Source organism: Marmota flaviventris, chromosome 7 (genome assembly GCF_047511675.1).
Source record: "Marmota flaviventris isolate mMarFla1 chromosome 7, mMarFla1.hap1, whole genome shotgun sequence".
Lineage (NCBI taxonomy): Eukaryota > Metazoa > Chordata > Mammalia > Rodentia > Sciuridae > Marmota > Marmota flaviventris.
In genome coordinates, this window is record NC_092504.1 from 124,403,932 (window position 1) to 124,427,244 (window position 23,313).

The 23,313-nt window shown below is 33.7% G+C and overlaps 1 protein-coding gene across 4 annotated transcripts in view; it reads left to right on the forward strand.

The window, feature by feature from the left end:
- Window positions 1-23,313, forward strand: part of Anapc10 (anaphase promoting complex subunit 10) — a 79,738-nt gene that overhangs the window by 4,866 nt on the left and 51,559 nt on the right. For all 4 annotated transcript variants that reach the window (XR_011708029.1, XR_011708030.1, XM_027926593.2 and 1 more), the window contains exons 3-4: window positions 11,339-11,429; window positions 22,290-22,410. Coding sequence is in view for 2 of the 4 variants with exons in the window: in XM_027926593.2 (XP_027782394.1) it covers window positions 11,339-11,429; window positions 22,290-22,410 (212 nt within the window). In the remaining 2 variants the exon portion in view is untranslated. The remainder of the gene's footprint in view (window positions 1-11,338; window positions 11,430-22,289; window positions 22,411-23,313) is intronic.

Below are 23,313 nucleotides of genomic sequence, written 5' to 3' on the forward strand. Positions count from 1 at the left end.
ACTTGTTGAGGAATTTGGTTCCTAAGCCAACGACATGGAGATTTGGGCCTACATTTTCTTCTAGTAGGTACAGGGTCTCTGGTCTAATGCCTAGGTCCTTGATCCACTTTGAGTTTTGTGCAGGGTGAGAAGTAGGGGTTTAATTTAGTTTGCTATGTATGTTTTTCATTGTTCCGAGAACCTTTTGTTGAAGAAGCTATCTTTTCACCAATGTATGTTTATTGTGCCTTTGTTTAGTCTGAAATAATTGTGTTTTTGTGGAATTATCTTTGTGTCTTCTATGTACCATTGGTCTTCATATCAGTTTTGGTGCCAATACCATGCTGTTTTTGTTATTTTAGCTCTATAGTATAATTTAAGGATTGGTATTGTGATGTGTCGTACTTCACTTTTCTTGCTAAGGATTTCAGCTGCCATTTTTTGAGGAAACATGGTCCTATGGAGAGGTTGGTTTGGCAAGGAACCATGGCCTCTTGTCAACAACCGTCCTCTACCTACATGAGCAAACCATCCTCAGTCAAGCCTTCAGATAATTGCTTCTGTAGAGATTCAGTTTGACATGACTATTGCCATCTTAAATTGTAATCCCCCTGAGCAATCTTTATCAGTTTTCCCTGCATGGTTTCCTATTACAGCTTGGCCTCTGGTGCCATCAGTAACAGGAATGTGCCTATTAACCATGATAAACCAGGTACATTCCAGCTTGAATGTAGTCACTTTTCTCCAGATTATTATATAAGCCCCCTCCTTCTGTCTCAGATTACAGGGATCTGTAAGTCTATTTTATCTTTCATTTTGAGGGAAAATTTCACTGGATACAGAATTCTAGATTGGAGTTTTTTTTCTTTTTCTTTCTGACATTCTCAGTGTTTCACTCCATTCTCTTAGAAGCAGTCTGACATAATTTTTTATCCCCTGCCCCCACCATGAAGTTCTGAGGATTGAACTCAGGGTGCTCTACCACTTAGTCCTTTGTTTCATATTTTTTATTTTGAAACAGTGTCTTGCTGAGTTACCCAGGCTGGCCTCCAACTTGCAATCCTCCTACCTTAGCCTTCTGTGTAGCTGAGATTACAGGCTTATTGCCATCAATCTTGGCAGTTGGATATAATTCTTATTCTTATTTTTGTAGGTCAAGTGTTTTTCTGCTCTGTTCCTCAGCCTCTCCTCAATTTTATTTGTCTTTGGTTTTCTTTAATTTGATATGATATGGCTATGTGCGGCTGTTTTGGTGTTTATCATTCTTGATGTTCTCTGAGTTCCTAGATCTGTATCCTTCATTGATTTTTGGAAAATTCCCAGCCATTTTTACTTTAAATATTTCTTGTGTTCCTTTCTCTTGTTGTTTTCCTTCTGATATTCAACTACACATATTAATGCTTTTTATAATTACTGTGACTAAGGGGTTAGAAGCTAGAATTCCTGTAGTGTCCTTGTTTTTGTCTCCCCTATTATTTGGGTTTCCTTAGAAATTTCTTTTTAAATGGAATCTGAGTCTATATATCTTTTAATTTTAATCTCCTGATACAATAGAGCCTTTTGCTGTTGTGGTCAATTGTTGGGGGATCAGAAGTGTTTTATAATCTTATAACTGGGTCTCAAGTCTTTTTGGGGGTCTGTGTCCCTGGCTCTGACATTTACAAGTCTTTCAGTTTTTTCCCCCTTTAGATGAGATAAGAAGGCTAGAGGAAGCTAGAGTTGGATTATTTTTTTAAAAAATATTTTTCAGTTGTTGATGGAACTTTATTATTTATTTATTTATATGTGGTGCTAAGAATTGAACCCGGTGCCTCACACATGCTAGCCAAGTGCTCTACCACTGTGCAACAACCCCAGCCCCTAGAGTTGGATATTTCCCTTTAGTTAAGTTCTGTTAAAATAGTTTTCCTTGGAGTCTTTTTGTTTGTTTGTTTTTGTTTTTTTCTCTCCTCAGGAGAAGAAAAGGTTCTGGTGTATTTCAAAACGATTGCTTTCTTCCTTCTTCTGCAGAAAGCACTGGGGACTGGATTTTTAAACCCAGAGAACCTGATAGAGTTCCTAGAGATAAAACTCATCAAAGTGCAGAGCCTTTCCATAGGCTGGATTTTCATGAACTGCTTTTCATGATCTTTTCTCACTCAAGCTAACTGACATTCATTCTCTTTAAATAGTCAATTACTCTCTAAGTTTCCTACCAGTTATTGACTCCCATGGTCATTTCTACTCCTGGAAAGCTGTGATTCTCTGTGTTTTTCTTCCTCTAGTTTTCTGGGTTTCCTTTGTGCTGCGACCTCATTCTTTGTTGTACCTAAGAAAAATTATTGATTTTCAGTTTGTTCAGCCTTTTTTCTTGTTGTGAGAATGGTAGTAACAACTTTCAAACCTTTTACATTTCAGATTGGAAACTGGGAGTTCTTTTTACTTTTACATTACTAATATGTTTATATTTGAAGTAGGTTTCTTATGGATGGCATATTGTTGGGTCTTGCTGTTTGGTTTTTAAATTGGGAGTGTGGGAGTGTTTAGACTATTTACAATTACTGTTTCTATTGATGTTATTAGATTTAAATCTACCATTCTGTGGTTTGTTCTCTCTTTACCAGGAAAGTCTTCATGGAGATATTGTTAGTTTTATCTGATAGAGCAAGAGTAAGATGTTTCTAACAAGGACATAAGAGCAAGGGGAATAGAATTATGTGCAAAAAGATGTGCAGGTTAGAGAAAAACATGGCTAAAAGTATTGTCTTTTTCTAGTCATTAAGACCAGATTCTAGGGAAATGGTGTATGTAAAGCTAGGTAGATAGAGGATTAACTATAGAGGGCTTTTCAAAGCAGTTCATACTTTATTGTTTAGATAATATGAGCTGTTGAAAAATTTTAACTGCAGAGCAAAAGAATCAGCGATTGTTCACATTTAAAATGAATAGAAAATAGATTGAAGTAGGACAAAATAAAGATTAAAAAAATCAGAAGACATGTAATAATTCAGTCAAAAAGTGATATAAGGGAAAATTTTAATACATTTTCAAAATGATAATATCAATCTTTAAAAGATATAACTATACTTGTCAGCTACAGAATGGTAAGTAGCACATGGCCTGAGAAAATTGTATCTTTAGAAATACTGGTTCAATCTTTCACTTGGATTAAAGTTGGAATGTATTAGTAGATTCAGTCTAGTTGTACACACATCACAAAACAATCCCACAATTCAGCACATTTGTCAGTCTCTGCCCAAGAAACTGGAAAAACTAAAGGTTAAATTTATGAGGTTATTGCTAGTATTATAATAGGACTATAAATAATTTAATTATTTCATTTCATAAGTACCAGATTCATGCCATGTTGAAAAATAAAATTAGGGGGAAATTAGATACATTTCTAAGTTTCTGTCTTTATTTGATATAAAATAAGGTTTTCAGTGTGGCTGTATTTTGTGAACATGTATTTTATTTAATCCATATTGTCTATGAAGAAATTGCTTTTATGAGTTTATTTTGAGAGACGTAGTGGAATGGTCTAAGTTCTGTTTAAAAAAAAAAACTCACTAAATTTTTTGCAGTACTGGGGATTGAACCGAGGGCCTCACTCATGCTAGGCATGTGTTTATCACTGAGCTACATCCTCAGCCCATAAACTCACTAAATTTTGATTTAAGTTCATGCTATAACTGACAGTTGTAGTCTTTCTGATTTGAAATATAATATATGCTTTAGAGAAAGTAAAATAGCAAAATAATAGAAAATGACTTTTATAAGAGTGGGAAGCTACTTTAGATTGTGTGATCAAGGAAGGCTTCTCATAATAGTGAAATTTGCATTGAGATATAAATGTTTACAAAAACCCATTGTGCAAAGAATTCAGAGAAGCTTCCTGACACTGGGAACAGCTAATTCAAAGGCTCTAAACTAAATGGCTAAACATATTTGAGGTTCAAGGAGAAGGCTAGTATGACTTGAAGTAGTGAGTAAGGAGGAGATATGGTAGAAGGTGGCATCAGAGACGTAATTAAACAGGGCCAGATAATAAGAACTTTTGTGGGCAAAAAGAAAGACTTCACATTTTAAATACTAAGAGGAACCACTGGAGGAGACCAGGATAATCTGATATAGAATTTTTAAAAGGATCATTATGACCACTGTGGATAATTGTTGGTATTGGAGGTACAGAAAAACAAACCAGTGGAAGAAAGGCAATTTCAGTAATTTATGTCAGAGATAATATTGATTTGGACTAGACTAGTAGATGTTGGTATAGACAGAATGAGGCTTTTTAAAGATGGTATATCATGACTTACTGAAGGGAAGGAGAAATTTAAGAAGGACTCCTAGATGTCTGCAGAACAACACATAATGTTTGCTAGGTTGAGAAAGAGCAAAGGGAAGAGGGAGTAAATAGAATTTTGAGTTAAAAAATAAGTGATTTGGATGTTAATTTTGAAATGTCTTATCAGGATTCTAGTGGTGGTTTTTAGTAGTCAATTGGCTATAGAAGCTGGGACTTCTGGTGAAATCTGTGGGCTGGGGATATAAATTTATGGCTGATAGTGTACTAAGTTGGGGAACTAGATTATCAACTCACCTAGGGAGAGAATGTATTTAATAAAAAGAATAAAAGTATTTAGTAAAAGAATATTTAGTATTTAGTAAAAGTATTTAGTAAAAAGAATAAAGCTTTGGGGCACTTCATATTGTAGAGATTTAACAGCGCAATGTAAGAACCAACAGAGAATACTTAAGAGAAGTGCATGAGGGCTAGGAGGAAAACCAGGAAAGTTGTAGATTATGGAAAGAAGCTGTTAATTTTCTGTAGCTATAAAAAATTACCTAGACTGAATACCTTATGAAGTAAAGAGTTTTATTTCATGGTTTTGGAGGTTGATCAAGTGGCTTTTTCTGTTTGGCCTCTAGTGTCCCGCCCCCCCCCCCCCCAACCCCACCACCCCTAGCTATGTCACAGCAGAATGAGAAGCAGAAAGGGAATTGGTCACATGCAGAAGGGGCCAAATACAGAGACTGGTCTTGCTTTGTAATAATCCACTCTTGCAAGAGCTAACTCACTCCAAGTGTTGAACACTAGTACCTTCTGAGGATGGTACGCCCAGAGACCTAACTGCCTCTCACTAGGCGCAGCCACTTAAAGGTTCCAACACTTCAACATTGTCATACTGTAGACCAAGCCTCCAGCACACGAACTTTTTGGGGAAACCACATTCAAATCATGGCAGAAGCCAAGAGAAAGACAGTATTTCATAAGTTAGTTAATTCTTTATTCCTTTATTATAGCACTTAACACTTTATATTTTAATTTGCTTAAGTCCATCAGTGCTGTCCATTAGAATTTATTGCCCTATGTTGCATGTAACTATTGAACAGTTAGAATGTGATTCTTGTTACTAAGGAACCAAATTTTAGATTATTAAATTTTATTTAGTTTGAATGCCAATAGCTGAAGTGTATGATGTAGATGCTTCCCCAAAGACCATGTATTATCTACCTTTAGGTCTTCAAAGTGAAGACATATATCTCATAATAGCTCCATAGCAAATGTGAAAATAATTATGTTGATACAGATACTTGAGAAGAAAATGCCTGTTTTATTCATAAAGGCAATCTAAGGTGGACCATTCAAATGCTTCTCATTTCTGGATGCTATATTAGTCAGCTCTTGCTGCAATAACATTAAATAATAAACAACCCTATTTTCTCAGTGGCATATAACAATAAAATATATTTCTTGCTTGCCTGTTACTTGGCTTTAGGTTGTGAATCGGGTTCAAGTCTGCTCCATGTCTCTAGGGATGTTCAGACATTTAGAAGGCTAAGCCAGACTGCCACAACCAGTGCAGTTAAAAAGGCAGGTTCTGGTGAGGGGCGAAGGGGATAATAAAAATAAAGACACATGTATAGATGTTTTTGAAGATAAAGCTGGGATCAGGTGGAGCACTGCTCTCTGATGGAGAAGGAGATCTAAAGAGTTACGCCAGCAATTTTTAAAAAAATTTTTTTGTTGTTGATGGACTTTTATTCATTTATTTATATGCGATGCTGAGGTTGAACCCATTGCCTCAGACATGCTAGGCAAGTACTGTACCACTGAGTTACAGCCCCAGTCCCCCCAGCAATCTTTATATAAGTCTTATTATCAGATTAAAGACTATACAAGCATTATTCTTTGTATTCAGGAAAGTTACAGGGTAGCAACACTATGCAGCTTATTCCAAAGTTACATTCTACAGTGGCAATGTGCACTGTTAGGAGCTTTGTATAGTTCTCAAGAAACTTCATTGTTTGAAATTACTGTTAGGTGGGCAGGTTCAGGAGCAGTGGAGCTGGTGAAACATTATGAATGTCTAGCAAGAGAGTTCCTTTATTTCCAGGAGCTGTGTGTCTGAGATCAAGGTCAAAGCTGATAAGGAGCATAGAGCCTCTTCATGGAGGGCATTACCACATCAGCTAGGCATCTTGCTCCTTTGCACAGAAATTTTCCCAGGCACCAAGAATACCTCAGTCAGGAGTTCATCAGAGACCCCAATCTCTGTTACCATTCTCCCATTTTCTGTTACCACTCTCCACACCAGACCTTGTAAACAAATTTAAAACCTCTGTCACATTCCCTTTTTTTGTTTTTTTAATTATACATGACAGTAGAATGTATTTTGTATTTTTTTTGTTGTTATTTTTACTTATACTTGACAGGAGAATGTTTTTTGACGTACATACATGGAGTATAACTTTCCATTCTTGTTGTAGTACATGATGTGGAGTTACACTGATAGCGTATTCATATATGAACATAGTAAGGAAGTTATATCCACTGATGCATTCTACTGTCTTTCCCATTCCCATCTCTTCTCCCTTCCTCCCATCCCCCCTCCCATCCAGTCTTATGAACACCCCCCACCCCAGCATCTCCATATGAGAGAGAACATTTGGCCCTTGGTGTTTTGGGATTGGCTTATTTCACTTAGCATGATAGTCTCCAGTTCCATCCATTTACCAGCAAATGCCATAATTTCATTCTTCTTTATGGCTGAATAATATTCTATTGTGTATGTATACCACATTTTCTTTATCCATTCATCTGTTGAAGGCACCTAGGTTGGTTCCATAGCTTAGCTATTGTGAATTGAGCTGATGTGGCTGAATCCTATAGTATGCTGATTTTAAGTCCTTTGGATATAAACCTAGGAGTGGGATGACTGGGTCAAATGGTGGTTCCATTCCAAGTTTTCTGAGGAATGTCCATACTGCTTTCTAGAGTGGTTTCACCAATTTGCAGTACCAGCAGCAATATATGAGTGTACCTTTTCCCCCTCATCCTCACCAACATTTATGGTTACTTGTATTCTTGATAATTGCCATTCTGACTGGAGTGAGATGAAATCTCAGGTAGTTTTGATTTGCATTTCTCTAATTGCTAGAGATGTTGAACATATTTTCATGTTTGTTGACTGATTATATTTATTCTTCTGTGAAGTGTCTGTTCATTCCTTAGCCTGTTTAGTGATTGGGTTATTTTGTATGTGTGTGTGTGTGTGTGTGTGTGTGTTAAGTTCTTTGAGGTCTTTATGTATCGTGGAGATTAATGCACTATCTAAGGTGCAGGTGGCAGCATTCATTACCATTGTATTGGCCAAAATAAGTCAGGATTTAGCTCCAATAAGACTGGAGTACAGAATCAATTTCTTCCATGGAGTGTGAGGAGAGAAAAGTGTATTTACTAACCAATAATAAGCACTGATCAGTATTGGCTTTCTTTTTTTTTTTTATTGACACTTGGTGATGCTCATTCCTCTCTTCCCCCTACCCTGGAACTTTTAGCAATGTCTGGAGATATTTTTGATTGTTGTGATTGTAGGGAAAGAAAGTGATAGGTTTTGATTATCCTCTGGTGGGGAGGAGCCAAGTTGACCTCCCCAAACATAAATCGTCTAGTCCAAAATGTCTGTAGTGTCAAGGGTAAGAATCCTGCCTAGAGCACTAATTCTAATATTTTAGCATGCATCAAAATCACCTAGAGGATTTATTAAAACACAAACTCTCAAAGGAGTTAAGCTCTCAAAGTTTCTGATGTTGCAGGTTTAGAATTCTTAATAAGTTCCCAGGTGATAATGATGCTACTAGTTTAGGGACCACACTGTAAGAACTGCTGCCTCAGAGTCGGTACATCAAATAAATATTTTTTTTTCTGAAAAATACTGTTAACTGTGTGCATTATCATGATTATCTGTCAAAGCATGTCACAGATCTGTCATCATTTTAAGTCTTTTGTTTAGACTAAAACAGTTCAGATATAACATTGAGTGGGAAGCTTTAGAATGTGGGTTGAGACATGGCTTTGACATGTGAAGAGATGTTTGTAAGATATTCTGCTTATGATACATACTGAAGTAAAAGCTAGTAATCATACTTAGAGGTAAATATTTAGATTAATCAATTATTGAAGAGACTACACCTACTTAGTTGTACTATAAAAAGCAATATCTTAGAAACAAATTAAATTGATGAGTCTTGAATTATAGGACATATCTTATTCTAAATAAATCATTCAGAGTGTTTAATGTTTATTTTGCTCTTTAAGAACAAATACCATTTTGTGAAATTCTTTGATACACAAATAAAGTTGTGGAATGGAGGAAAAAAAACCCAGCCAAATAGCTAAAGTAAAATAAGTGAACAGAAACCACTTTTAATTAGTGGAACATTTAACCATGAAGCTCTTAAGGAACAATCAAGTGATTTAGTTATTTTTGTTAGGGAGCTCATAAACTAGTCAAAAGAAAAGGGATTTAAAATCTAGAAGATTTTCTTTATCTCTCTCTTTCTTTCTTTCACCCCTAGTCCTGGGGATTGAACCCAGGCTTGCTCTATCACTGAGCTACATACTCATTCCTTTTAATTTTTTATTTTGAGACAGCGTCTCCTAAGTCATGGAGGCTGGCCTTGAACTTGCAATCTTCTTGCATCCTCCAGTATTTGGAATTACAGGCATGCACTACCATGCCCAGCCTAGAACTCTTTATATTGGTAGCAGAACAGTTTTTTGTCTCATAACTTATATAACTGATAATATTCTAGATTAGTCTTAGCAGTATTGCATAAGGAATGGCAGAAGTATGGTCTAGGTTAGCATTGTCCAATAGAAATATCATGCAATTTGTATGTGGAATTTTTTTTTCTGGTAACCACATTTAAAAGGGTTAGAAACAGGTAAAATTAATTTTTTAAAAATATTTTTATTAGTTGTTGATGGACCTTTATTTTATTTATATGCGGTGCTGAGAATCTAACCCAGTGCCTTACATATGTTAGGCAAGCGTTCTACAACTGAGCTACAACCTCAGCCCCCAGAAACAAGTAAAATTAATTTTAATAATATATTTTTAATTAAATATTCATTATCAATGTGGTATTTTACATTTCTTACTATATCTTCAAAAGCTCCTTATAGCACATCTCAATTTGAACTAGCCAAATTTCAACTGATTACCCTGATAGTTTTCTCTCACCCTGATGCTGAAAAATCTATCTAGAGATTCTGTTCTTGTAATTTCCTGATTCTATGCCTGACTTACTAAAAATTCTTCAATAGATTGGCATAATTTTCAAGATAATTTACACTCCTTAGTCTAGTGCATAAGAATCTGTAGGATCATCTCCTTTCATGTCTCTGGCTTATTTCCTTTTCCCCTACATTGTGTATCCTTAGCTTCCTGAACAACCTACTGGAAATATAGGAGGGTATGAATAGGCATTTGATATAAAAATATAATGATTAATAAATATATGGAATATAGCTTTTTACCTGTCCAGTTAGTAAATATTTAAAAGATTGACTGTATTTAACCATGAGTACAGAGCAGTGCTGTCCAATAGAAATATAATGCCAAACACATATATATTTAAAGATATCTAATAATCACATTTAAAAAGTAAAAAGAATAGATGCAATTATTTTTTTCTCATTGTGTCCATAGTATCATCTCAACATGTAATCAATATAAAAACTTTTGGATAATTTTTTTCATACTAAGTTGAAAAATCTAGTGTATAAATTTCAGAACATCTCAGTTTTTACTAGCCATGGAGAGGAGATAGATGTTCTCATACATTATTGGTGAGGAGGTATTTTGGAGAAGGTTTTGACAAGATTTATCAAATGAAAAATCATTGACTTTGGATTCTATTCCTTGAAATTCATCCTCCAGAAATAGTAACATGTATTTAGAGATTATAGATAGGTTGTTGCAGTATTGTTTGTAATAGCAAAATATTGAAAACAAACTAAATGTTATGTAAGGATTTGGTTTAAATATGGTATTTCCAGATGGGGATATACTGTATAACCTTTAAAAATGTGGAAGCTGCTTGAGATATTGTGTTAATAAATATTAGATGATTTAGTATTTAGAATGCTTAGAATGTGTCTGGCCCATAGTAAATATAGTATCACCATTTGCAGTTATTATTATAATTATTAATTTATTAATATGGAATAATCTTCCAGATATGTTAAGTGGAAAAAAAACCCTCACTATAATCCAGAACTATATAGTTTGCTATCATTTGTGCCAAGAGATGGGGAAAAGAAACTAGTCCTTGCTTTTATATGCATGTGGTATCTGTGAAAAGATTGACAAAAAACTAATAAAATTGACTATATTTGGAGAGGAGAACAAAATGGTAGGGTGATAGTGACTATTCACAATTTTCTTTTTGTACCTTTTAAATTTGATCCATAATGACTATATTATTTAGTAAAAAATGAAATATAAATTAAATCCATTCTTTTTAAAAATGTACTCTTCTGTAGTTTGAATTATTATGGTTTTACTCAGGGAAAAAGCACAGGATAGTTCAATTTCACTAATCTATAATGGCTGGAGGATATAGGATTCTAGGTATACTTGATTTTGATTAATCAGAAGCTCTTGGTTTCACAATGTATATGCCTTTTGAAAATATTTCTGAGTCATCTTTGTCTTGTCATAGTAAGCATGGCATATTGAACTTCATAGAATTAAAAGATTTTGCCAGACACAGGGATCACTCTAATTATCAGCTTCTAAAAAGTATAAGAAACTGATTCAAACATACAGAGTTTAGAGTAAGTATCCTGGAAGATGTTTTTAAGAAGCCAAGAACTAAAAAAGTTCATCTTAATATAAACTTTTGTATGTACAAGTGATATTTCGTGAGTTGAAATCTAGATTAAAAAGTAGAAGAATTCTGGGTTAAGTTTTATATTTCTCACCATCTTGCTATCAAAATTTCTGACAAATATATATGATACTTTTATGTTTTGAGTATATAGCTCTTTTTCTTGGAAATTTATTGCCTCTCTTGGTTTTTTTAGGATTTGGAGTGGATCAGTTACGAGATGACAATCTAGAAACATACTGGCAATCAGATGGGTCTCAGCCTCATTTAGTGAACATCCAGTTCAGGTAATTTAAAAAAATTTTTTTTAAGAATCAAATCAGTATAGTTTATTGACTCAAAACATATTGCATATATATATGTTAACAGGAACTTCTTTCTACAAATGTCTGTGTAGTTTTACTTCTCAGTATTTGCTGTTATGCAGTCCTATCAAAACTATGTAATTGTTTATTCTCCATCCCTCAAATACAAAATTGGTTTAGTAGGTTGATTGTAATATTTTTCTCCTTATATAATAGATTTTGTTTAGTTGAAAGTTTTTTGAGACCTTTATAAAAATTAAAGGTTAAAGGCAATTAATATAAACTGTTTCATTATTCTGAAGCTATTTTCTCTTCAGTATTTTCAAACTTGTACTATATAGAAATGATACTATATATCTGCATTAAGATGAATGTTTGTCCTTCCAAGTAGTAATCCTCCTGAAGCTTTATTTTTGAATATATTTATTTGTTCTAATCACTTATACATGACAGCAGAATGCTCTTTGATTCATTGTATACAAATGGAGCAGAATTTTTCCCTTCTCTGGTTCTATTCAAAGTAGATTCACACTATTTGTGCAATCATACATGTACCTAGGGTAATGATGACCGTCTCATTCCACCATCTTTCCTACCCCCATCTTTGCCCCATCCAAAGTCTTCCATTCATCCCATGCCCCTCCCCCCCATTATGGATTAGCAGCCAGTCAGGTAATTTTCAAAGATTAAAAAAAAAATTTAATTTTTTAATTAATATCGATTGTAAGTAAATGAGAAAAATCTATCTTATTTATGTAAAATTTAGAGAAACAAATTAAAATGAAGTACATTTAACTCGATTTTTGTTTGGTTGAAAGTTTAATCTGTATACGGGGTAATAATGGGAGTTCATAACCCACTTGAATCAAATGTATGAAATAGATGTCAAGAGCTTTGTAATGTTTTGAACAACCAATAAAAAAAATTAAAAAAAAATTGAAGGTTAAAGGCAATTAATATAAGCTGTTTCATTATTCTGAAGCTATTTTCTCTTCAGTAATTCAGACTTGTACTATATAGAAATGATACTGTATATCTGCATTAAAACTTTTAAACTCTAATATATTTTAGAGATTAATTTTCTACTCAGCTAGATTCTAATCATCTTAAGTTTACTTTGCTGCATTATCTTCTTTGAATTTCTCACGGTACCTTTTATAGTTCCTTTAATGTAGTTGCTTCTTAAATATACTTTTCAATATGATTTATTTTTAGAAGATGCTTTCAGAAAATTCTGTTTTGCTTATGGCCCAATACAATGCCATAGTGCATTGAGGGAACCTGGAGTGGTAATGGTAAGTTCTGTAGGCATAGATTATTCATATCACTTCTCAAATTTATACTTCTATTTTAAAAAATAACTATTTTAACTTAGACTCTCTAAAGACTTTTCAGTTTTTCTTGGAGAAAGGAAAACAACCATATTTTGTCCACTGCTTTGAATTTATTGACAGATTGGAAACCAGTTAACTGTTTAAACATTCTATCACCATTGCATTTTTAATTGTTTTTATTGTCCTAGGGTACAAATCAGCAAACTTCACTTGAAATATCCAGATGGTAAATATTTTACTCTTTTAAGGCAGTAGGGATTGAACCCAAAGCAACTATGTCCCCAGTCCTTTTTATTTTTAAGATAGGGTCTTGTTAAGTTACTGAGGGCCTTGCTAAGTTGTTGCTATTATAATTAAATTAAGATATTCATTATTTAACTTCTAAGCTATATTCAGTTTTTTAAAAAAATATTTATTTTTTAGTTGTAGTTGGACACAATACCTTTATTTTATTTATTTATTTTTATGTTGTGCTGAGGATCGAACCCAGGGCCTCGGAAGAGCAAGGTGAGCGCTCTACCGCTGAGCCACAACCCCAGCCCAAGTTTTTAAATTTGACCTTAAACTTGCAATCCTCCTGCCTTAGCCTCCTAAATTGCTGGGATTACAGGCGTGCACCACTGCACCTGGCCAGTTAGTAAGTATTTTAAATCTTGTGGGCCCTCTGATCTCTTGCAGCTATGTAGTTCTGCCATTAAGCACTAAAGTAGCCATGGATAGTGCACAAATGAATGAATTTAGGTCTTCTAATTATTTTATCTTATACAAGCAGGTGGTACTAGGTTATTAAATATATAGAGTCTCCTGTGCTAGGTTATTAAATATATAGAGACCAGCAACATCAGCAGCAGCTATTTTTTTTAAGACTTGAGATTTTAACAGATGCTTTACAAAATTACTTACCTATTCATCTCATTTAACCTTTATATTGATTATTATTATTATTTTTAGTCTCAAAAGTGGAGACTTAGATAAATTAAATAACTTGCCCAAGATCACATAGCAGGTAAGTGGTAGAATTGCAATTTGAACACAAGTTCTGATTTCAGAGCCTGTGCTTTTAATTATTATACTGTACAACCCAGAGTAAAACAGAGGCTTTAGCTTAAAGTTGAATGAGTATCTTAATTTAATTGTATTTTAATTGCAGTGTTTTTTTTTTTTCAAATAAAATTCTATGCAGAATGCTAATGCACTGAACAAATAATAATAAAAACAAATCATTTATTACATTTATTGTCTCACTGAATTTAAATTTATAATTTAATAGTTATAAATTTAATAGTTAAAAGTTTTTGTAATCCAGGTAACAACTTTCTAAGATGCAGGTTCTATTTTTTTTTTCCCCTCGTTTACACACAAACAAACTAAAACTTAAGACAGATTAAATAATTTGCTTAGGTCCTACATCATGCATTTATGGAGTCTGGATTTATCCCAGTTGGTTTGACTTAAAAGGCTGAGTTTATAATCAGTACTCTGAGCTGCTTCTCAACATGGGTGTAGCTGGTTTTATTAAAGCAGTCAAGAACTCAAGGCCCTCCTCACTTAGCACTTTTCCTCCCGAGGGAAGCCCAAGGCTTTGAGGAAGGCATTTTTAAAGCAGTGTTTTAGAAAAAGGGAAATTCATTAAGAATTTTGAAATCTCACATGTAAGAGTTGCAAGTACAGTATGAGGTTTTTTTTTTCTAAATTATTTCATATCTCTGCAATTCTTTAGTATGTCATTCTTATAAAGAAGGATATCTCCTACTAAAAATATACCCTTAGAAAATTAATGTTAACACATTATTGCCACTGGATTCTAAAACCCCATTTGGGTTATACCAGTTGTCCAATAAAATTGAATCACAGATTGAATTTAGTAATTACTTCTCTACTTTTATTTATTTTTTGGTGGTGTTAGGGATTGAACCTTGAGCATTCTAGGCAAGCACTTTACCACTGAGCTACATCCCTAGCCCTCTACGTCTTTTAATCTAGAACATGACTTCGTTTTTTCCTTGACTCTCAGTATCTTAACACATCTTTTGGAGATTAATGGCCAATTGTTTTAAAGAATATTCCTCAATTTGGGTTTCTCCAATTTTTTTTTCACAAGTCACTTTAGGCTACATATCACTGGGAAAAATAATAGAAGTAATGCAATGCCCTTTGCATTACATTGCATCCTATCAGGTGTGGTCCATGAATTAAATTTTGTCCCATGATGTTTACTTTTAGCACATGATTAAGCAATTGTCTACCAAGCTTCTACACTGGGGAGAGTTATTCTTTCACCTTTGCAGTTAGTTAGTAAGTATTTTGTGGAGAGGTACTTTGAGTATTCTATTCCTCATTTAATTTTCACTTTATTCATAATTACAGTTTTCAGTTTTACTGAATGGGTTATTATCTTTTATCATTATTTGTTTCAATGCTCAAATTGTTCCAGGTTTGGCCATGGGAAGTCCCTTTAATCTGACTACGTAACTTTTTGATGTGTTCCCATCGTTATTTGAACACTTTTCTTTCTGGCATAAGATTTTCTGCTCAGCCCCTAGAATCAGCCATTTATCCAAGAGATCTGGCTTCTTTTTTTGGAGCATAGTACATAGAGACCAGTCTGGTGTTGGGTGTGCCTCTTCTATTGGGATATTGCTGTTCCTTTCTCACTGTTTCTGACTTTGTCAGGCTTGATAGTATGGGAATGGAGAAGAGGTAAGGAAAGTCAATAATGGTGATCTGCTATTATTTACTGGACTTGCCTTTAGTTTAAAGCGGACTCTGTCTTATGGATGCTTTTGTGGGTTGAGAGAATCAGCCTTCATAGTCACTTCATGCTGTGGATGATTATCTTGTTGAGGGTGCATTCATCATTTATCCCTTCAAATTCTCAACTTCTGGTTAATACCTCCAGCTTTCTGCTGAGCACTGTTCATCCTTCCCAAACAGAAACCAAGATAACCCTTCATGTTACCATGTTATGTTTCCTTCTCTTCCTGGAGCCCCAAGATTGTTTTTTATTGGTTTGGAGTAGGGACTATATTTTCTCAAATGCCTTTTCTTATGGCATGCCATCATATAGGTTTTTTTTACTATGTTGAGGTGTTAAATTTATAAAATTATAGTAAAATATATTGAATATAAAATTTACTGCGTTAACCATTTTTAACTGCATAGTTTAGTGGCGTATTCATACTGCTGTATAACTGTTACCATTTTCCTTCTCCAGAAGTTTTCATCATCCAAAACTGAACCCTTTGAATAATGACTCTCCATTCCCTCTCCTCCTCAGTGCCTAGCAACCAGTTTAATTTGCTTATTTGTTTATTTGACTGTTATAGGTACATTATATAAGTGAAATTATACCTTGGTCCTTTTGTGTCCTACTTGTTTCACTTTGGTTTAAGGTTTATTCCAGTTATAGCATATATTCCAATTTTATTTCTTTTTAAGGCTGAATAATACTCCATTGTGTGACTATACCACATTTTGTTTATTCATCTGTCAATAGACATTGGGTTGTTACTACTTTTTGCCTATTATAAATGATACAGCTATGAACACTGGTGTTCAGATTTCTATGTGAGTCTCTTGTGTTCAGTTTTTTTTTTTTGAATATGTGTATGTCCAGAAGTAGAATTGCTAGAAATGGTAATTCTGTTTAATTCTTTGAGGTACCACCATACTGTTTTCAGCCATAGGTTTACATTACTACCGGCGATGCAGAAAAACTTCAATTTTTCTGTATCTTTGCCCATTCTTGTTCTTTCCTGTTTTTTATTTTTTTGTGTTTTGATAATGGCTATCGTAATGGATGTGTAGTGGTATCTCTTTATAGTTTTTATTAGCATTTTCCTATTGGCTAGTGATGTTTAAGCTTCTTTTTGTGTGTTTAGTGGCCATTTATATGTCTTCTTTGGAGAAATGACCATTCAAGTCTTTTTCTCCTTTTTAAATTGTTTGTGTTTTCATTGTTGAGTTGTAAGACTTCTTTAAATATCCTGGTGTAGCCACTCAACGTGTTGTTATTGTAGTAGTATAGCAGCCATAGACATGTGTAAATGAGTAGGTATCATTTTGTTTCAATAAATCTTTCTTTAACAAATAGATGGCAGCCCACATTTGACCTGCTAGCTGTAGCTTGAAAATCCCTGTTCCAGGGCACCATTTCTTGATTTTGGTCTTAATACCACTTTAAATTGACAACTTTTGTTTATTTTTATTTTTTTTTGTTTATTTTTATACCTAACATTTACCATGTTAGGAATTATAGATAAGAAATTTAAGTTTATCGTAATTATTTTCATTATTATTTTGTGGTACTGGGGATTGAACCCAGGGGTGTTCTACCACTGAATTACATCCCCATTTCTTCTCTTCTCTTTTTACATTAAATAAAATACTGATTGTTAATGTCTTTTGTTGGAATTTAATAGATTTGAAACCAGATGAGAAATTATTCAAGAGTCAGCAGGTGGAATACTGGTTGCTACTGTCTTTTGTTGGAATTTAATAGGTTTGAAACCAGATGAGAAATTATTCAAGAGTCAGCAGGTGGAAGCCAAAATAATACCTTTATAAAACTGCCAATGTCGATGCCAAGAAATGTCATAACCGCATTGTATCTGCAGTATCCTAATACTGAACCCTAGTATTAAAAAAAAACCCAAAACTTACCCATCTAGTTATAAAACTGAGAGACCAGGTAGTGCCTGCTCTTATTAAATAAGCTGGCCTGAGGAACAAGGCAGATGTTTGCTTGCTGCCAGTAGCTCTTTCTCAGGAGAAAGGGGTGTAGTGGGTGAGGGAATAGAGGAGGCCAGGAGTGTTCTTATGGCATCAGAAATGGGAAAGTATTACCTCTCCCTCTCCTCTTACACAACATCCTAGTTGTTTAGCAAGATGTCTGGCATATGGTAGGCATTTAGTTTATTATGATGATTATTATTACAAAAGTGATTTGAGCAATTTGAGTAGCTGCCACTTTCTCATGTGTGCAGTCTTCTCAAATGCATTGCTGTTTTTTAAATTTTTTCTAATTAGTTATACAAGACAGTAGAATGCATTCTGACAAATCATACATAATGGAGTACAACTTCTCATTCATCTGGTTGTACATGATATAGAGTTACACAGGTCATGTAATCATATATGCACATAAGGGTAATAATGTCTGATTCATTCCACTATCATTCTTACCTCCGTACTCCCTTCCCTCCCTTCACTCACCTCTGCATAGTCCCAAATACCTCTATTCTTCCCCTGACCCCTTATTGTGAATTATCATCCACATATCATAGAGAACATTCGGCCTGTGGTTCTTTGGGATTGGCTTGTTTCACTTAGCATGATAGTCTCCATTTATATCCATTTATCAGCAAATGCCATAATTTCATTCTTCTTTAAGGCTGAGTAATATTCCATTGTGTGTATATACCACAGTTTCATTATGCATTCATCTGTTGAAGGCACCTAGGCTGATTCCATAGTTTAGCTATTGTGAACTGAGCTGCTATAAACATTGATGTGGCTGTGTCACTATAATATTCTGATTTTAAGTCCTTTGGGTATAAACCTAGGAGTGGGATGACTGGGTCAAATAGTGGTTCCATTCCAGGGTTTCTGAGGAATTTCCATACTGCTTTCCACAGTAGTTGCACCAACTTGCAGTCCCACCAGCCATGTATGAGTGTACCTTTTTCTCCACATCCTCGCCAACAGTTGTTGTTGCTTGTATTTTTGATAATTGCTCTCCCGACTGGATATACTACTCACTGTAGTTTTGATTTGCATTTCTCTAATTGCTAGAGATGTTGAACATTTTTTTCATATGTTGACTAATTGTATTTCTTCTGTAAAGTATTTGTTTCATTTCCTTTGCCCAATTATGGATTAGGTTTTTTGGCTTTTTTTGGTGTTGAGTTCTTTATATATCCTGAAGATTAATGCTCTGAGGTGCGTGTGGTAAAGATTTTTTCCCATTCTAAAGGCTCTTGGTGTTCTTGATTGTTTCCTTTGCTGTGAAGAAGCTTTTTAGTTTTATTTCATCCCATTTGTTGATCCTCAATTTCACTTTGTGCCCTTTAGGAGTCTTTTGTGTGTGTGTGTGTCTTTTTTTTTTAATATTTATTTTTGAGTTTTAGGTGGACACAATATCTTTATTTTACATTTATGTGGTGCTGAGGATCGAACCCAGTGCCTCATGCATGCTAGGCAAGCGCTCGACCACTGAGCCACAACCCCAGCCCAGGAGTCTTGTTAAAGAAGTCAGTTCCCAAGTGAACATGGTGGAGATTGGGGCCTACTTTTTCTTCTATTAGGCATAGGGTCTCTGTTCTAGTGCCTAAGTCTTTGATCCATTTGAGTTGATTTTTGTGCAGGTTGAGAGATAGGGGTTTAATTTCATTTTCCTACATGTGGATTTCCAATTTTCCCAGCACCATTTTGTTGAAGTGGCTATATTTTCTCCAATGTATGTTTTTTTGCACCTTGTCTAGTATGAGATAACTGTATTTATATGGGTTTGTCACTGTGTCTTCTATTCTTACCATTGATCTGTGTATCTGTTTTGATACCAATACCATGCTGTTTTTGTTACTATGGCTCTATAGTATAATTTAAAGTCTGGTATTGTGATGGCCCTGCTTCATTTTTCTTGCTAAGGATTGCTTTGACTGTTTTGGGTCTCTTATTTTTCCAAATGAATTTCATGATTGCTTTTGCTGTTTCTATGAAGAATGTCATTGGGATTTTAATAGGAATTGTGTTTAATATAAAATGCTTTGGTAATATGGCCTGCCTTGCTATTTGAGAAACATCATGATTTTCTATACAATATAGTTTTTGATTCATCAAGAGATAAGATTGATAAATAGTTTTAAAGGATTTTACTATATCTTTTAGAGTAAAGCATTTTCAACTTTTTTAAGATCATAGTTTCCTTTGTAAATCTAATGAAACTGTATGTAGCAAAAATTATACATATGATTTCTGGGGATCCAAGAACCTTAGCAGCAAAAGCCCTGATTTGGGTAAAATTTAAACAACTTCAGATACCTACATGTCTCTGTAAACTGGTATCAATGGCTATTGAATAAGACAATAGGTACTCCTGCTTAAAGGCAGTAGGAGTGGCTGAGAACCTGTGAGGCAAACCAGCATACCCTTGAGTTCTGACTCTGCTTGTCTATTAGCTTGCTTTCTTTAAGGCTGGTATTAAACTCAATGTTACATTTTAAAATCAGAAAGAAAGAGATAATAATAGTTCCTGTATATTTGAAGCATTACTTCTGGGCCAGACATGTGTTCATTTGCTATTCATTGCTGTTGTTTTGATTATCATTAATGTTACTACTCTTTGCCTTTCTAATTTCTTTCCAATTATCTTGTAGGTTTCAGTTACTAACTTATCCTGAATTTTATAATTTAGAAATAAAATTATTCTGAGCAAAAAGTCTGATCCTTTAATTCTGCTTTTGTTTTTTGTTGCTCAGGTCAGTGCAATCCTTGTGTTCTTTGCTCTTTTTATGGTAGAAAAGACCTTTTACTTCCTGCTTATGGCTCATGAAGAAGGTCTTTATTATGACCTTCAAAATTTCCCCTTATTCCTTTGCTTCCTCTTTTGTCTCTTTGCTGGCCCAACAAAAAGAGAAAAATGTCAGTTTGATGCCTCTGGCCTCTTTTGAGAACTTAGTAATGGATTTGTCCTGTCAGCAGTTCCAGGGTATTTAGTGTTTTACATCTTGAACTGAGGAAAAATCATTAACTTTCCCATTCCTTTCTGATGAATAGGTTAGGCTACATAAATTTGGTCCCCCTAAGAAGAGCTGCAGATCCTCTGCTGTCTTTACAGGCTGATTTTTGACAGACTATTTCTGTTCGAGGATCTTATTGTTATTAAATTAGTACCAGTTTTACTAGAACTTAACTTTTAAAGCACATTTCAGAAGACATTCTTAATGGGTTTTGGGATCATTTTTTATAGTTATCTAATTTTTTTCCCCTCATGGTCAAATGACACATGCCCATTCTGAAAAATTATCCAAAAAATATAAAAATCGTGATGAAGAAAATAAAGGTCTCATAGTTTTTTCCATACTTTATGAAGGTAGCCACTTTTACTATTTTTGTATACTTCCATCTTGACTTCTTTCTACATATAAAAAATATATTTATATGTTTTAATTTTTTTTCCTCCAAAATGCAGTCCTTCTGTATTTCCTGTTTTATAATCTGATCCCCCTACCCTGGCTTGTAACTATATGTCTGCATGCTTATTTTAAATACAGATGCTCCCTGACTTACTGTGGAATTATGTCCCAATAAGCCCATAGCAAGTTGAAAATATTAAGTTGAAAATGCATTTAATAGCTTATTAGCAACATAGTATAGCATAGAGTACAACTGTTTTCCCTGATGTTCTTGGGCTGACTGCCAAGCATTGGAAGAAAGCACCATACTACATATTGCTGATTGGGGGTGAGATCCAAATTCACAGCTTGAAGTGCAGTTTCTATACAGTGTTTATTGCTTTCACAACCATTGTAAAAAAAAAAAAAAAAAAAAAAAATCACAGGTGGAACTTTTATAAGCAGGTACCATCTATAATTGTATAGTATATCCTTGAATGGATATATCTTAATTTAATCAATTCCCTAGTACAATGGATATTTATGTTTACAATTTTGTAATAATTTAATCACATGCCAATATTTTTCTTTTTGTAAATAATCATGTTATTGTTTTTAATGCATTCTTTGAGGTTCATTAAGTTAGTGGGTCAAACTTTAGGTACCTACTGACTGGCTATGAAACCACCTTATTCTAATCTAATTTGGTTTTTATTAGACATTCAATATGATAATAAAACTAATATCTGTGTGTTTTATCTTTCTTTGACTTTTAGAAATTGAACCTCTTTTCATGTATTTTGGCCTGGTGCATTTTTTTCCAAGGTTAATTTTTTATTGTGTATTTAAAAAAATTTTTAAATTTTATTCCCTAGAAGATGTATATTTTAAAAATGAGTAGAATTTTAATTCTTGTATTAAATAATAAATTAGCCTTCTGTCTTTTTAAAAAAATGTTTTTCTCTTTGCTGGACTCGACTTGTCACTTAGTTTGTTACTTTCAAGAATTAATGTAGGAAATTAAGTAATTAACTAATAAAGAAAACTAAGCTTGTTTAGAACACTTACCTTATTAAACATATAAATGAAGAGGATGGAAATCCTTAATGTTTGTTTGCTCACTAAGAGACCTGATTTCGTCTGTTTCTGCTATGTTGACTTTCTTGACCATGGTCTATATAAGAGATGTCTATGTAAGTAAAGTGTTGTATCTATACCTATGTTTTTACACTTTCTTCATTTTCACTATCTTCAAAATTAAAAGAAATGGAAGTTATTGATTCATATACTCATTTTACCAAACTATGATTCTTTTAACATCAGAAGAGAAGATGCTTTGGAAATAATCTTTCTACGTGATAAAATGCATGTTATTTTTACTTTATTGCTCTTAGAAGAAAAACAACAGTGAAGACATTATGTATATATGCAGACTACAAATCTGATGAAAGCTACACTCCAAGCAAAATCTCAGTCAGAGTAGGAAATAATTTTCACAATCTTCAAGAAATTCGGGTATGTCTTTTAAAATTTTTCAAATTATGTCATCTTTTAATTCTTGCTTGCTAGAAGATAGTCATAGTTGACATCAGATTTAAATGTTAACATATAAAAAGAAAATCAGTAATATTAAAGAGAACAATTTTGATTATTGTCTTTTTTATTATGAAAATTTTCAGACATACAGAAAAGCTAAAAGAATTGAATGGTGAATCCTGGTATACTCACCTCCTAGATTCTTAAGTTGTTAATATTTTGCTGTGTTTGCTTTATTAAAATCTGTCCATCTAGTTTATTAGTCATTTAAAAATAAATTGCAAGTATTTGTATATTTCACTCTAAGTGCTTCAGCATGATATATTTGTCTGGTTTTCAAAAATTTTCTTAATATTCATTTTTTAAGACCTTTATTTTATTCATTTTTATATGGTGCTGAGGATCAAACCCAGGGCCTCACACATGCTAAGCAAGCACTACTGCTGAGCCATAACCCAAGCCCCCTAAATATTCATTTTTAAGGTAAAATTTATGTGCAGTTTTGTACAAATCTTATATAGATTAAAACTACATGCATACATCTTTGTAAACCCAACTCCTTTAAGATGCAGAACATTTCTGGCATGCTAGAAAATTCTCTCATATCCCTTTCTAATTATTCTCCATCTCTACCCTCAGAGGGAACTCTTGTTATGATTCCATTTATTTATTGGTTTGTTTTTATTGATCAGTGTTTCCTGTCTTAGAATCTCATATAAATGGAATCATACAGGATATAGCTTTTTTTTTTCCCTTTTTTCATGGTACTAGTGATTAAACCCAGTGTGCCCTACCACTGAACTACGTTGCCAGCCTTTTTAATTTTAATTTTTTTTTAAATTTAAAATTTTTTTTTTTAAATTTTGAGACAGACTCTTGCTA